Below are 15,680 nucleotides of genomic sequence, written 5' to 3'. Positions count from 1 at the left end.
ACTCGACTGAAGCGAGTAGTGCGAGCAAAGTAAGGCGCTGTCGGTCCTGAGGCAGAGGCAGCATCCCGCGGGTAGACGGGGGAAGAGTCCACCTGTGTTTTCAGGTGTTTTCCTGCTTCCCGCCGCTCCTCCACCTCCACCTCCACCTCCACTCCTCCGCTTCCAGCTCTTTTTTTTTTGTCTGTGAAAACATTTAGTGTCACATTTCGCATTGTGGCAGCCCGAGCGAGCGGAACACCTGACTTTTCCTGCATCTTCAGCTTCCACCAGCTTTTTTTTTTTTTTTTTTTTGGGGGGGTTTTGTTTTCTACAGACCAGATGTCCTGGGGACCCGCGGAGCTGCAGCCGCTGATGTTCCCCACCACTGACCGTATCCCTGCTTGTTGCTCATGTAGTGCTGGACAGAGGGAGGAGGACAAGTTGAAGTCTCGCTCCTGAAAGGCGGCGAGCTCCAAATGCATTGGCTCCTGGGTCGGGAGAAGAAAGAAGACGAAGCCGGGTTCGGGATCGGTCTGGGTCTGTCCTCGGGTTCTCTGCCCCAAGCCGCCGCCACCATGTTCAGCTGCGTGGGCTGCTTCTGGGTGCTCCTGTCCTCCGCCCTGGTGGCCGTCTGCAGCTTCAGCTTCATATCCCCCGCCTGGATTGTTAAGGAGCAGCTGAGGAGCGGCCACCAGCATCATCAGCACCACGGCGCCAAAGACTCGGTGAGCTTCGGCTTGCTGTGGCACTGCTCCGAGTCTCTGGATCACATGTACCGGTGCTACACCTTCGGGGGACTGGGCAAATTTGCAGAGATCCCCTCCAGCTCCTGGCAGGTAACAAGGCATTACACACCCTAACATGTGGTTGGAGGAGAGGTGGGTATGGCGCGGCAGCATGCATCCATGGACAGGTGCGCAGTAGCTGTGTATATATAGGATTCTGTCCAATCCCAGTTTTACACTTTCTGATCAAGAAAACTGAAAAAAAACAAACAAACAACTTAAAGTCCCGATTTTTATCAATATTTATTGAATCTCCTGGTTAAGATGTGTAAAAAGCCTTAACTCCTTTTTCTACCAAGGCTAAGAAAAATTGCATCAACATAAAATCACGCTGAAAAATGTAGCAGAACATGATTTAGATGCCTCTTTTTCCTCTTAGCCTCTGTTCAAAAATGGGAAACACAAGAAAACATGCCATTCAGCTGAGTGAGAGGGCAATGTTAAATTTCAAAAGTCAGAAAAAGGTTTCGCGAAGATAGCTCCTCGCCTCAAATCTGCAGTAAGTTTGAAGCTGTTGCTAGGAGAGGACCTCTGGTTATCTCGCCATCATCTGAAGGGAGGTAAGAGAAAATGTCCGAAGCTCAACCTGAGTGGCTGTCAAGTTTCCATGACAACCATTAGATGCTATTTACTAAGCAATTGTTTCAGAGACATGCCAGGAGATTTAAAAAAGAAGCATTTTCTGTCCTACCATCACAAACGTAAACATACGCAGGTTGCCTCACTTGACAGAGATGTTAATTGGAACAACTTGGTCAGATTGAAATAGGATAGAGTGTTTTAGCAGCAGACGTGGTGGATCTGGTGGGAAACAGAGAATGAATACGTGGAGGTTCTGTGGCGCTGTGAACTCCAGGTAACCTGTTACGGTGTGTGGCATCATAAACCTTTTGCAAAATATTAGAAGATTCTAGTTAAAAACGTGATGCCGTCTGCAAGAAAAGTAAGAATTCATTGTTCTTTATATATATATATATATATATATCTTTTTTAGCACAATGATTCAAAACATATGATGGAATGGCCAAAGATGACTCTCCTTGTTTGCAAATTATTTGAGGGAAAGTGTCAAGTCAAGTTTGCTTGCATGGCATCCTAGCAACAAGGTAGTTCAAAGCGCCATAAAACAATGCAGTGACCAATAATGAAATAAGAAATAAAGATTACATTTAGTCAAAATCATCAAGCAAATGTACATCAAATATATTGATCAATGCTCCAATTACTTCAAATCAAATGCAGCTCTAAGCAAGCGGGTTTTTAGCCTTGATTTAAGGAACTCGGTTTTTCTGCGTCTTTGCTGTTTTCTGGAAGTTTGTTCCAGATTAGCAGAGCGTAGAAACTGAATGCTGCCAGGAGTACTGTCCTATATTATTTTCTTACATGGATGTTTTCCAAACTAAATTATTTTTTTATGTGATATTAAACTCTTCCAAAAAAAAAGCATATGAATAAATTTAAATCAATTAATAGAATCAATTCTTTAGGGCTTTTTGCACATCTTTATAAAAATTTCCTATGTGTGCCAGACTAAACCAAGCATCTCATAAAGCTGTGTGCTTCTCCTCCAAAGTGTTTTGTAAAGGAAAAAAAAAAAAACAGTCAAGTTTAGGATAATATTTTGCCTTTCAGTCAGGCAATGCATTGATCAGGAAGAGGGTCTCCGGCACAGCACGCCTGGAAACAAACATCAAAGCTGGGATGCAGGCAACAAGTTGGCAGGCGGCTCTCTGATTCAGCTGCTCTCTCACCAGCAAGGATTTCAAAATTTCTCTCCCGCAAATCCCGGTAAGGGGTGTCCAAGCGGATTTAAATAGCTGTGCAGCTTTATCACATGTCAGCTAGCGTCCTCGCAGACAGGACGGCTGGGGGGATGAACATCAGCATCTGATCTCGTTTAGTTGAAATATGTCTGCGTGAAAATGCGTTGGAAATGCGTGTGTTAGGCAGAGTGTGAAACCTTTATGGAGCACAAACACTGAGCCCTGACAGCGGGCTTGCATTTCGGAGGCAAGTTTCAGGATAATGTCATTAGTTACTTGAGGCTGTTTTTATTCCATCTCTCCCCCCTCCAGTTCTGAGCGCCAGTTCTGGAGTTATAATTTATGTATGAAAGCAAATTAGCATTTGAAAGGGAATTATTAATAAGTCCTGTTTGTGCAGTTGTAGTTCAAACATGTCGGGGTACAAATGGACAAATTTAATTCCTCGGTTTCCTCTTAAAGGAAAGTCAGAGTGAGGAGTGAGGTCAGGTGCTCAGCTGACCGTGATGCTCCCACTGCTTCGGCACTTCGTTTTAACTTTGCTAAGAACGAGGCGAGCTTCGGTTAGATTCTCACAGTGCGACAACCTCGAGTGGAAATAACACGGTTTCAGCGGATTACACTGTCAACACAAAGATTTCAAGCAAAAATGTGTTTTTACGTTACACGTGGAGCATAATCATGAATGTATTTTACACCGTAGCAAACAATAAATTGCTGAATTGATATTCTCTGTGAGTAGGAGAACAGGTATATACAGTAACAAGTAGGGGAGGGGCAAGGCATCAATATTCTCTACTAAATATAGCCGGAGAACATTGAAAAAAAGTTTTATTAGTGATGGGACTAATAAATTAATTACACGGTCTATAATTAATTAATTGTATTTTATTCTAAAACTATACATTGGGAAAATATTCAGTTCAAAACGTCTTTCAGCACAACTTGCACGCAACAGTGTCCCATCACATAGTCTTTTGAAGCAAAAACTCCCTGTAGGGCAGGAAAATGTTTTTTCATCCGTTGATGTTTTTGTGGACGTTGCTTATGTGTCAGATTTACAGGCGTACTGGAAACACTGTACAAAGATTCCAGTCTGGGACTTTTGTATGTAAAAAAAAACCCCCAATAAAAAAGCTAATTGCATTGAAATTTTAACATATTAAAATATGTCCTCAATTAATCATAATGAACGCATTCAAGTCCCATTCCTCATTTTTATTAGTTTAAAACTCTCTTTTTAAAACTTTGATGTCAGAAATCTGCTTTTAGAACTTCCAACAAACTCACAAAAATCACATTTCAAACGTTTACGGTCATTTCTTTGACTTTGCGGTCCCAGGATCCCATGTCATTATCACCACACCACCGTGCTTTAGAGTTGCTATGGTTTGACTGTTTGCTGATGACACTTGGATATTTCTTTTTATTCAAAAGTAGCATGATTTTGGTTTAACATTGCAACTTTGTCCAGTTTTGCAGAATGTTTATGAACTATTGAGATCTAATATTGCAAGTTGAATCTGTCCTGACATTATAGACAAGAAGCTTCCAGCTTCAGAAAAGTAAATTTGATCTTTTTTTTTCTGATTGTACCAAAGCCAAGCCTTTAAAATGTGTTAGTTGATTTTCAACCAAGCATGCAGGGATGTTTACTCTTAACCTTTCTCCCAACTCATCTAGAATCCATCTACCTGTTACTTCTCAGGGATTTTCATGTTCTGACTCATCCTAACTACCAACCATGCTTGGATTTAGTTCAGTGTTACACATTTGGCTAAAATCGAGGGTGATTTAATTATTCAGCCAGTGTTCAGTGTGTTAATCCGTGCCCCTCCCTTGTTATGAGCTTCCCTCTGCTTGGTGTGTTAGCGAGCGTGAGGTTGATGGAGCTGCTTTCCTGCACGCAGCGACTCGGGCCCATTACGGCGCGGGATCCCGATCCCACCGCCATCAATAAAGGTGAAGGGGCCATTAAGTTTTCATCAGAAACACTTTATTACTCCACCACTCCTCGCTGACGGGTTTGTCCAGGCCTTCTGTTTCCAACTTGTCAACAAACCGTGGTCCGAAGCACAAAAAAAAAAAAAAAAGGCAAGACAGGCCGTGCTCAGAAACACCAACTACTGGGTTCTGCTCGTGTTTGTGCTGGCGAAGGCAGACAGCTGTCAGTTTGAGGGCTGTTGTCTTTATGAGGACAGTCTGAAAAGTCGGACCAGGACGGTGGATGGAGGACTGAGGCTCCCTGGGAGGCTGGCCTACTTGTGCTCTGCTTTCTTTCTGTTGTTATTCCATGTTGTCAAAAGCTTTCTGTTGTTTTTTTTTTCCTTTGGAAAGCTCTGCTGGGTTTCTGTGCCGCTGGCATTCTGGAGTGCAGGGCAGAAGGGCAGAGACGGGCTGGCAGGGAACTACTGTCTCCCGTGAAACGTGACGCGTTCACATTGTTGTTTTCCAGAAAGTTGTGGAGAAGTTTAAAGCAGCAGGTTTTGGAGAGCAGAGCAGCACACAACTGCACACTCGCCAAGCCACACTTATCCATCTGTATCAGGTGCTGGCAACCTTCTTTGTCCGCTCTACTGTGACTCTTCAAAGCCAAATGAGACATGTTTTTGATCGTAAAAACAATAATAAGAGGTGCTTTTTATAAAATATTTCCATAGTTTACCTACAACAGAAGGTCACCAATGCTGCAAGGCTTAGAAGTCATTTCATGCCTTGTTATTTAACTCTAAAATATGTGGTTTATATTTTTAAGTGAGCTGGAAATCTCTCGTGTAAAACTGGAGAAATTTCCTTTAGCACTTTTAGTTATAGTGCCGAACTCAGAATCTTTAAAATCGGTAATGCCAGGCTTTACACAACATGTAGATTGGAAATTTGTCACCACAAAACCCTGATTGGTGCATCTCTATTAAACTAAAACGGCTAAAGAAGCTGACCATAATTAGCCTCTTTTAGTTTCCTCTGCGGTGTTCGATGTCCTATCAGAGCAAACTGCAAGTATTCCAGTAGATGCTATGTAATATTTATATGTGGCCTTGGAGACGTGGGTGTTTGCTTAAAGTGTGTGTGCTGCCAGGGCAGCTGGCAGGTGGGGCGTGTCACCTGGAGGAGGTGTGCTGCGACCTGCTGCTGGGTGCAGCGAGGTGGAGAACGAGTGAACCTGCCAGCAGACATTTTCACCTTAACCCGTTAACAGCTTACGCACCTCCAACTGCTTCACGAAGCTGGATTAGTTTGGCCTCTACAGCTGCCAGCCCACACTCCAACGTGAGTCGTAGCTGTGTGTGTCTAAGGGTCGGCTTGTAGCGGCGACGAGTGGTGGCCCGGCTCCAACAGCACCCACTGGGACGTGTTCGAGTCCAACCCCGTCTTTTGCCTGTCCGCGAAGAAAAAAAAACGCAGCACGCCAAAGCCGAGCTCCTGGGCTGTGGAGGAAAACGTTATCTTGCTTCCTCTGAAATCCTTCACGAGGCAGAACCGGCGGCCCGTGTTGTCTTCCCCGCATGCCAGGAAGATGAATTGTAGACGTTACTGGAGATGTTTCGCCGCGCCTAATTGCCAGCTACCTATGAAGAACACTTACTGGTGCATAAACCATGCTAGACGCTCATTTCATCACTCAGTGAGCCAGAACTACTTTTAAGTAGGCAGATAACTCATTTAATAAAATTCACTTCAGGATCCTTTGTCTGGCGGCAGCACAGTCTTTGTGTTTGGCCTGATTCATTAAATCAATATGTAGAGAGGATTACACTGTAAGAAATGTTTGGAGGGAGCTGCATTCATCTGGTTTTATTACCCAACTTTTATTTTTCGTCTTTGATTACTTTGTTGTGGATTAAATGGAAATGCTACATGGTCTGTGTTATTCGTGTTCCTGCTGGCTGTTTGGATGCAGACACTTAGGTTAAAGTGAGTTTCAGAGACGTGGCTCTTCTAGTTATCTACTTTAAATGCATTTACAAGATTTTCCACTGATTTTTTAAACTGTATTTGTGAATACCTTTGCTGTCTTCAAGATAATGGAAATGTTTCATAGTCCTAAAATGCTTTGTGGATGTGGGAAGTGCTATACCAATGTGGTATTTAACAGAAGCTAAAGCTAATGTGCTAAATTCACCATGTTGATACTCACCAGGGGCCAATCAGGCACCATGTCATAACTACATCACCACCAACGGGGTCAAATTTGTTCAAACTGCATGGTTGTGCTTCAAAAAGTGAATGTTTGTAACAGACCTTTCAGCCATGGTTTCAGTGTTATAGTTGTTGAGTATCGCTAACGCTGTTGCTAATTTTACCAAATTGACCACAGTAGGGCTTCTGTCTGGGTGCAGAATAAACGCCATTTGCTTCACCTCATTGTTGGTGGAGAATGCGAAGATAAAAAATAAGAGTGTGAATATAAACGCATAGCTTGAAGAATTCCTAACAGTCGATAACATCAACAGTCCCCCATCGGCTGATGCAGCGGTGGCCTGTGACGTCATCAGCTCTACCACAGCCAAACTCCAGACTCAACACCCGGACGTTGTTATTGTGTCTTGTCTCTTGTCTTGTCTTGTCTCTATGCTGTAACTGCGAAGTAATTTCCCTGCTGGGATGAATAAAGTACTTCTATTCTATTCTATTCTATTCTATTCTATTCTATTCTATTCTATTCTATTCTATAAGCAAACCTTCAACTCAGATGTCGACCTTTATTCAACAGGAAGTTTACTTAACAACCAAATAAACTAACGCTTTAGAATTAATCCAGAAAAGTTAATAAAAAAATGAATGGCTAAGAGAGCACTAAACGTTTTCAAAGTTAGCAAAAACGCTAAAGCTATAAATGAAAATTTAGCTCCACTATTAGCACATTAGCGGTTTGATGGAAATGTGCCAACCACTTTTCTACAAAATATTTTCCCAGAAGTGTTTTTTTTTTTTTTTACAAATCAAATGATCTCTTTTATTCTCTTTTGATCACTAGTGGTTTTGACCATCTGCCATGGATCCCATTTTTATCCTATCTCTTTCCCGCTAATTAAATATGACCTAAACCTAAACTAAAATCAGTGTGTATTTGTACACCATCGAAATGCAATAGGGCTCCAAGCAATTGTAACGTGTCCTATAACAGAGATACACTCTAATAGTTTTTAAGTTGAAATTTAGTACTTGGAACACCTTAGAGAATTGTAGTTGTTGAACAGCAGCGTTATATTTGCACTCTACAGTCAAACAGCCGTTACCATGGCTAAATGTAAGTTACATTAATTAATGTTTGCTCATCCTTACAAAGTCTTAAATTCATGTATCTAAAATTAAGGCATTCAGATGCATCAAATTTATTAGAACATATGCATGTTGGCCTTAAATACTTTAATAACAATTCTTACATTTTGTGTTGGCAGGATTATTCAATCATGTTCTATGTAGTTCATTGTTTTTGTGGGCAAAAGTTTGGGTCATGCAGATTGGTTACGTTCTGACTCGAGGCAGTTGAGGCTACCGCTAACTAGCTGCTAATAAACCCATGCTAGCTAGCATGCTAGCTTTTTTGTGTCTCTGATTGTGTAAATCATTGATGCTACATACACTCTGTGCAAAATATCGTAGTCTACCATATAAAACATGCAATTTTCTTTTGTACATTTCCGTCGTGATTCAGATCTTAGATGTCATCTCTCGGAGGACAGTGAGCTTAAAGTTTTAAATTTGAGTTGGTGAAATCAGCAGGAACTCTAAGCGTACTGATTCAAGCGTAGAAAAAGGCTACTTCTCTGAAATTGTATCTTTTTCCCCAATAAAGTTTGGAAATAAAGAAATATATGGGTTTTAAATGCAGGCAATTAAATGCATCGGTGGTGGGGTAAAAACATCTCTATTTATGAGCGAATCAAAGATGTACAGATCTAGGATTTGGACTAATTGCACCCGGCCAAACCCTGAACTATAGGCAGCTCTAAAATGGTCTTAAATTGGTAATGTAAATGATTTCCTGCAGTTGTGGTTTTATGTGTTTGTAACGCTCTACAAATTGCTTTTAATAAGGTCCTAATCATCCCCTCTACCTCTACATAAGCTCTCTGAAGACATTTTAAAACTGCTATAAGTTTCCAAATTTACACAACTGTATACATTTTTCTACCGAAACGTAATCTAAATTCAGAAAAGGCCTGTTTTGTAGTTGGATCTTTTGTTATGTTGTTCACACTGTTTTGGCTGAAGCAGGCTGCAGGGTCAGAGAGGGGACGCTCCAGCTCGTTTGCTGCCTAATAACAGGATGATGAACAAGGTCTGGCCTTTATCTCTCTGAGCTTCATCGGAGAAAAATGAAGGGTCTGTTCTCTGAGTGGGCGCCCCGTTGGAGGGGGTGGGCTACACGATCTAATGCCGTACATGTCACACACGCAAACACACCACAGGGACGAAGGGCAACCTGGGATGCTTTCAGACAAGCATGTGAACAAGCAGAAAGCTTTGAAATCTCTGCAGACTCCAGTTTGCTCCTCACGCCTGCTGCAGCGAAGCATCTCTGTGCCTCCTTTACCTCATAAGCCTCTTCTGCTGTAATGCTAATGGGAATCCTCTGTGGTGAAACCCATTTGTGTGGAAGTGTGTCGAGCTGTTATGAATGATGTTATGGAGTCTAATGTTCCCCTACAGCCCTATGGGAGGGAGGCCACCGCTGTCCGGCTTGCATGAGAGACACAAAGCTGACCTGTCTGGCTGATTTCTCCCTCGACAATCTCATTCTGTGCAGATGCTTTTTACTAAAGCATGTTTTTTATTTTTGTTTTTTTACACGCATCTGGAAAGGTGTTCACACCCCTGTACTTTTGTCGCATTGAAACCTCAATCTTTGATGCATTTATTGCAGCTTTATGCAATAGACCAACAAAAGGTAGTGCATAATAGTGAAATAAAAGGTTTTCAAAGGTTTTTACGTGTAAATATCTGAAAAGTGTGGCACGTACATTTGGACCGTCTTTACAAGAGGAAAAATAGATAACCGGAGCAATTCTATTGAAATTTTAGCTTCAGAAAACCGAAATGCATTGCTTAACGCTCTCAGTTGCTTTGTTGTGCTTATCAGTTCACTACTTTAAGCAAAACACCTCTTATTATTTTGACAGTCTTGTCAAGAATAAGCAGACACTCGGCCACAATGTTGAGGGTCCAAGATATTTGAGTAGTGAGACAGAAGTGAAAAAGGCAGAGCATTTTGAACATCATAAACTTGCAGTGAAAATGACTTTACATAGCATTAGCTGCCATGCTGTTGGCAACTGGGGTGGAAATACATCCATGTTGTATCCTTGTGTATGTAGTGAGCAAAAAATATCTTCTAAAATAACTTATTGGTTGTTATAATAGCATATAATGGTAGCTCTGTTATGTTCTCCTCACTTGTTCTTTTTGTAGACTTTTGTTATGTATACTGAACATCTGGAAAAATCTCTTCCCTTACATTTTTACTTTCCAACATTTGTTATGATGAGTAACCGTGGCAACAAGGTGTAGTAGCTGATTAGCATCTCAAAACCCAGCAAAAATACTACAACTATGACCCCAAATCCCAGAGGAGTTGAAAAGGAGGCTTGATGGATGTAGATCTTTTCCATCGATCTTTCTAACCACAGGGCCAGACAGCGATGACATCAGCTACAACACTATGTTCAAAACAAAACTTGGAGTTGGTTTTAATTATAGCTTCATTATAAACTGTAGTTTCATACAAACTGGAAGGTTTTTTGATAATCTTTTTTTTCTGTAATTGTAATTAAATTTTTACCTGCCTGTTGAAATTTCAAGCTAGCTGGCAGGTTGAAGGGAAGATGGCTGAAGATAAATAGAGACATTTATTGGAAGAAAAGCTTTTAGTGGGTACTAAAAATATTAAACATGCAGTCAGAAAAATAACTAGTAACGCAAGCATCATTTTACTTCCCATTCATAATTACACACAAGTTTATAAGGGTTTTACTAGCAAAGTACCAATAAAATACATAGAATTTTGATGTAATGTGGAAAAATTGGAGAAAGGTTTAAGGTGTGCAGCCTTTGTGTGAAATTACTCAAAGTAAAGTGCAAATGCATTCTGCTTTTACTGGACGGGGAAGATAAAAGGATCATAGACATTGATGTGATGAACAGTGTCTGCTTTGATGCCATAATTAAGGGTTCAGGGAGAGACGGCTGAGTGACGCCCAGGAGCAAAGAGAAACACAAAAAAAGAGACCTGGTGAGTTATTTCGATGACGTTCTTTCCGTTGTCACCCAGCTGATCCCAAAGCAACTCAGTATCCACTTAAACCCCCATCCCCACACACACGCACACACACACACACACACACACACACAAAGGGAGCCGTCGTCCGTTTTATTTTCATATTCCATTAATAAGCTGCCGGTCCTTTCAGCTGGTCACTATTGGAGACGCTCCACCTGTAACGTTCTGCCATCCTCGAGCTGAAAGAGGCAGGATGAAGCTGCAGGGGTCAAAGGTCGTGTTTTACAAGCTTCCTGTGGAGCGACCTGTTTGTCCAGTGTCCAGTTCGCCACACCCGGCTGCTGCTTTATGATGCAGACCCACCTGGAGGCCTGAGGCGGGGGACCACATATAAATTATCGGTGTTGGTGTTTTTGGTTGTTCGTTCACCTTGACTTACGCCAGGTATGTAAATAGTTGTAAAAAAAAAAAGCGGAGAAGTCGGAGCCAGACAGAGAGATGGATGTTTGGTCCACTGACAGCAAGTCTTGCATGAAATATGCTTCTAACTTATTATCATACAGAGCATGTTTATTCCCAGACCGCTGCTGTGTGTGTGTGTGTGAGACAAAATAATGGTAGGTGTAGTGTGGGTATAGAAAAAGCATGAATGAACAGAGCGTTCATATTTGCCTTATGAATGTCATTTTTATGCACTCATGAGGCGGTCCTCTGAGCTTTGAGCTAAAATTCATTCTAAACTCCCGCCACGTTTATGGTGATAGAATGCAAATAGAACGTAATATGTTTTAGAAACGATAATGGTTGAGAGGTAGGGTGCATAATGATGTGTAGATACATCAAGCTGTTATTTATCTATTCTATCAAACTGAGCAGACGGTGTTGTCAGCCGCTGATAAGAGTTGTGTATTTAATCTGTTTCTGATCTGCTTGTGTTCTGTTGAAGGCAGTGCCCATGTTTAACGGTTAAGTAGTTGAGAGAATCAAGAGTTTAAATCTTATTTTCTTATTAATTGCGCTATAAAAGAACAACAATACCGCCAAGTCCCAGTTGTTATGCTTTCCAGGAAAAAATATTTTTAAAATGAACTGAAAAATGGAGGAAAAACTGGCATTCAGTAGAGGAGAAAAAAAAAAGCTCTCACTTTTTTAACGACGCCTCCAATCTGAACAGTTCATATGAAACAAAAGTAGCTGAAGATGTTTTTTAATATTGATTTTTTTTTTCATTTCAGTTTACCATTCTTCAAGATGGGAATGACGGGATAACATTCAACTAAAACCGACGTGTGTTATTTCACAAAATTAGGGCATCCTAGGGCAGTCTAGTTTCATATATATATATATATATATAGTATATATATATATATATATATATAGTACAGACCAAAAGTTTGGACACACCTTTTAATTCAATGAGTTTCCTTTATTTTCATGACTATTGACATTGTAGATTCACACTGAAGGCATCAAAACTATGAATAACACATGTGGAAATATGCACTAAACAAAAAAGTGTAAAACAACTGAAAATACCCCTTATATTCTAGTTTCTTCAAAGTAGCAACCTTTCGCTGTGATTACTACTTTGCACACACTCTGCATTTTCTTAATGAGCTTCAAGAGGTAGTCACCTGAAATGGTTTTCACTTCATAGGTGTGCCCTGTCAGGTTAATAAGTGGGATTTCTCGCCTTATAAATAGTCATGAAAATAAAGAAAACCCATTGAATTAGAAAGGTGTGTCCAAACTTTTGGTCTGTACTGTATATATATATATACGTATATATACTGTATATATTATAATAGCTCTTCTCTGTTAGCTGTAATCTAAATTTGAATTCAAACGGCATACTGTAGCTCAGATGGGTTTTCATTTTCTATCTCAGTGTCCTTGAACGCAGCAGCTGAGCAGAATATATTCTACACTTGACTCAGAAAACCTTTAGTTCCCTGGAAGTTAATTGTCATCCTGAAAGGCGACTGACTGGATAGAATGAAATCCATTTAAAGGGCTTTAGAAAATGTTTGGTTGTAACATTGAGAATGGTGGATTTGCTGTTCACCCAGTACAGATTAAATACCTAAATGGGCCTCAGTTTGTAACAGTAATATTTAATGTATTTTGCACAAGCAAACATTGGGACAAAATTAAAGCTGTTCTAGCACAGCGTCTTATTTTTGCCATGTATGCTGCAGCAGTGAAAAATTAGTATTGCATCAGTTCTAATTTTGCATAAATTCAGCCCCGTCGTGCTTTAATGAGTATGTGTTTAGCATTTCACCAGATCTGCTTGATTATTGAAATAATTACTATTGTTTAGGTCAGTTAGGAAGTCATGTTTAAGTGAAACAACTACTAATTGAGTTTGGAAAAAACAATGGTCATTATCTATTGCATTGGAAGAACTGTGATTTTAGCATAACTCTTTCTCTGACACTTTCTTGTCCAAGCTCTTCTTAAAATAACTGACAAAGTGTTTATTGAAATGTAGAAGGTTTATATAAAAATGAACACAAGTAAAATCAGCAATGTAATTCACGTCAGTAATCCTCGGAAAGTGACGTTTAATTAAACAAAATAAATAGATACATTGAATGAAAACATTTGTGTTTGGACAAGGTACTTGTCTTACAGAAAGGAGCAGCGGCAAAAGCAGTGAGATTGCAAATTAATGCAAAGTTTGGATATCGGAGCGATCAGTGGCATCCACTTCGTAATTTGTTTTTATTTTAGTGGTTTCTGTTCTGTATATAAAGGATTTCCTGAAGAATGAACACGCAGCATGCAGTGGTGCTCTGTTTTGAGCTGGAAAACGAAGAGGGGAAACCCGCAGTCTAGTAAGGCTTGCCATGATGACGATGGCGGATCGATCATTCTTATTAGCAACTGACAAAGAGTATCAGAGACTGAGAATACGATGAGATCCTGGCAGTTTGAGAGGCAGCCACTCAGAGATCCAAGCAGGGGAATGGCGGCGCTGCGCAGCTGCAAGGAGTCGATCACTACGGGGTGAGGCAGAGCCACTCCCCCAGCAGCTAGTAGTAAACAGCTTACAGCCACGGCTAACTCTGGGAGCCAAGGTAGAAAAACCTTTTCCCTATAGTCCAAAATACTTTGTTTTACTCCAAAACGCAGCCACAGTATGTTCAAAAGAAAAACATAAGGGCAATCATTTGCATATTGAGAGTCTACAGAGGCTCATAATCTCCCCACTCAGCTCCTGGATCACTGTAAAAACTTTGAGTTTTGTGTCAAATCCACATAAATTAAATGACAGAAATAAATTTTCTCACTGCATCTTTGATTCATTTTGTCCAGCTGTAGACTGTTAGACTCTGTCCAATCAGTCAAGTATTGTGTAGTTGGTGCTTTTAATCAGTTTTCAGTTAATTAAATCCAAGTCTATGGAACACAAAATGTCACTAAAATCACTCTGTCCTTCTAAAATCTTTCAGAAAATCGTAAAAGTGCATCGAATTGTATTGTTTGCCAAATATTGTGATACATATCGTATCGTGATCAGAATATTGTATATTGTATTTTATTGTGAGATTATTGCATCGCTACCCCCCTAATATTAATGCAATTGTGGCACAAAGAGAGCGAGTAAGGGAACATGGGTTGAGCTAGGTCAGAGGTCAGCGCCACATATGGGAGGGAAACTTCAAGTGCATCTGAGTAGCTGTCCAGATGACGGATAGAACAGGTGGCTGAGGCGGAGACGAGGATGAGGAGAAGAGGGTCAAAACACGTTGATATGCATTTTACACCCATCTCTGTGAGGCAGAGAGAAAATCAGTCTGGCTGAGGAGGAGAAGGATTTATGATCTCATCAGCCTTGAAGGATGGACGCACCCTGAAGTGTATGATCGCTCTATGTCTCCCTTATTTGGTATTCTCTAGGTAAAAAGCTTTAATGTGCACCTTCAAAGCCACCAGTGGACAGAGATCTGATTATGCTCTAAAAGCAGAGCAGAAATGCTTTTTTTTATTACATTTTTTTTTGTAGTAACGACTGAATTCCCAGCTGCAGCAGAGCTGGGAGCGTTTATCTCTCCTATGAATTATGCTTTTTGCTTTGGTGATATTTAAGAGCATCTGATCTGCAGTTTACAGGTGCTGTCTGACGGATCGCAGTAGCAGGGAGACGGGCTGCTGCCTCCTTCGCTGGGGTTTGTGCTGAGTCAGTGGCCCGCCGTCCATTTGTTAAACGGCCTGTCGCTTCCACTGCCTCCGCTGTGGATCCCGCGGGCGCTTTATGTATTGATTTAACAGGGAGGCTTTCTCCATTTTTTACCATAAATGATGGCTCAGTTGTCTCGGTACACACTGTAGAGAGAGGTTGTCGCACCTTATCAGTAGTCAAAACAAAAGGCTCGCAGCAGAAATAGCTCAGGGTGGGACGAGGAGGAAAAAAAAAAAAAAGAGTCCAGTGATCTATCCTCATTTTGAAAAGACGACATCCAGCACAGCGGAAAAATTTTTAAAACGGGAGAAGATTTGAGTTTAACTTGGTTGACGATACTGTCTTGTTCCCCCTCGCTGTGTCGCGATTTAGTTTTATTGCTCCACTTTTTCTATCGGCTTCCTGCAACATCAGACACATGAAGCTCCTGGGATCGAGCCACGTACCCAAACATAACATCAGAGCTGAACGCAGAGCGAGGTGTGCAGCCTCAGAAACCAGAGTCCCATGTGGGTTTAGACTGGTTTAGTGCTGCGTAAGTGGAAATGTTGCATTGTTTTTGCTTAGTAACATCTCGCTTTAAAAAAAAAAATGTAAGAAATTAAAGATGAGTTTGTGGTTTGGACATGATCCGCCTTCTTTTTTTAATTTCCAAATAATTTTGTGGGTGATATTTAACTTGCTGAGGCCATTTTTTTTCTTCTATACTTAGAAATTTGTGAAAGGCTTCACATCATTTG

At 40.9% G+C, this 15,680-nt stretch overlaps 1 protein-coding gene across 1 annotated transcript in view; it reads left to right on the top strand.

The window, feature by feature from the left end:
* Positions 1-15,680, top strand: part of lhfpl7 (LHFPL tetraspan subfamily member 7) — a 131,237-nt gene continuing 115,557 nt past the window's right edge. The window contains exon 1 of the mRNA XM_032577203.1: positions 1-815. Within this exon, the coding sequence (XP_032433094.1) occupies positions 456-815 (360 nt within the window). The 5' untranslated portion in view covers positions 1-455. The remainder of the gene's footprint in view (positions 816-15,680) is intronic.

The sequence above is a fragment of the Xiphophorus hellerii genome, chromosome 11, assembly GCF_003331165.1.
Source record: "Xiphophorus hellerii strain 12219 chromosome 11, Xiphophorus_hellerii-4.1, whole genome shotgun sequence".
NCBI lineage: Eukaryota > Metazoa > Chordata > Actinopteri > Cyprinodontiformes > Poeciliidae > Xiphophorus > Xiphophorus hellerii.
Note: the sequence above shows the minus strand (reverse complement) of the source record. Positions and strands in the feature narration are given on the sequence as shown.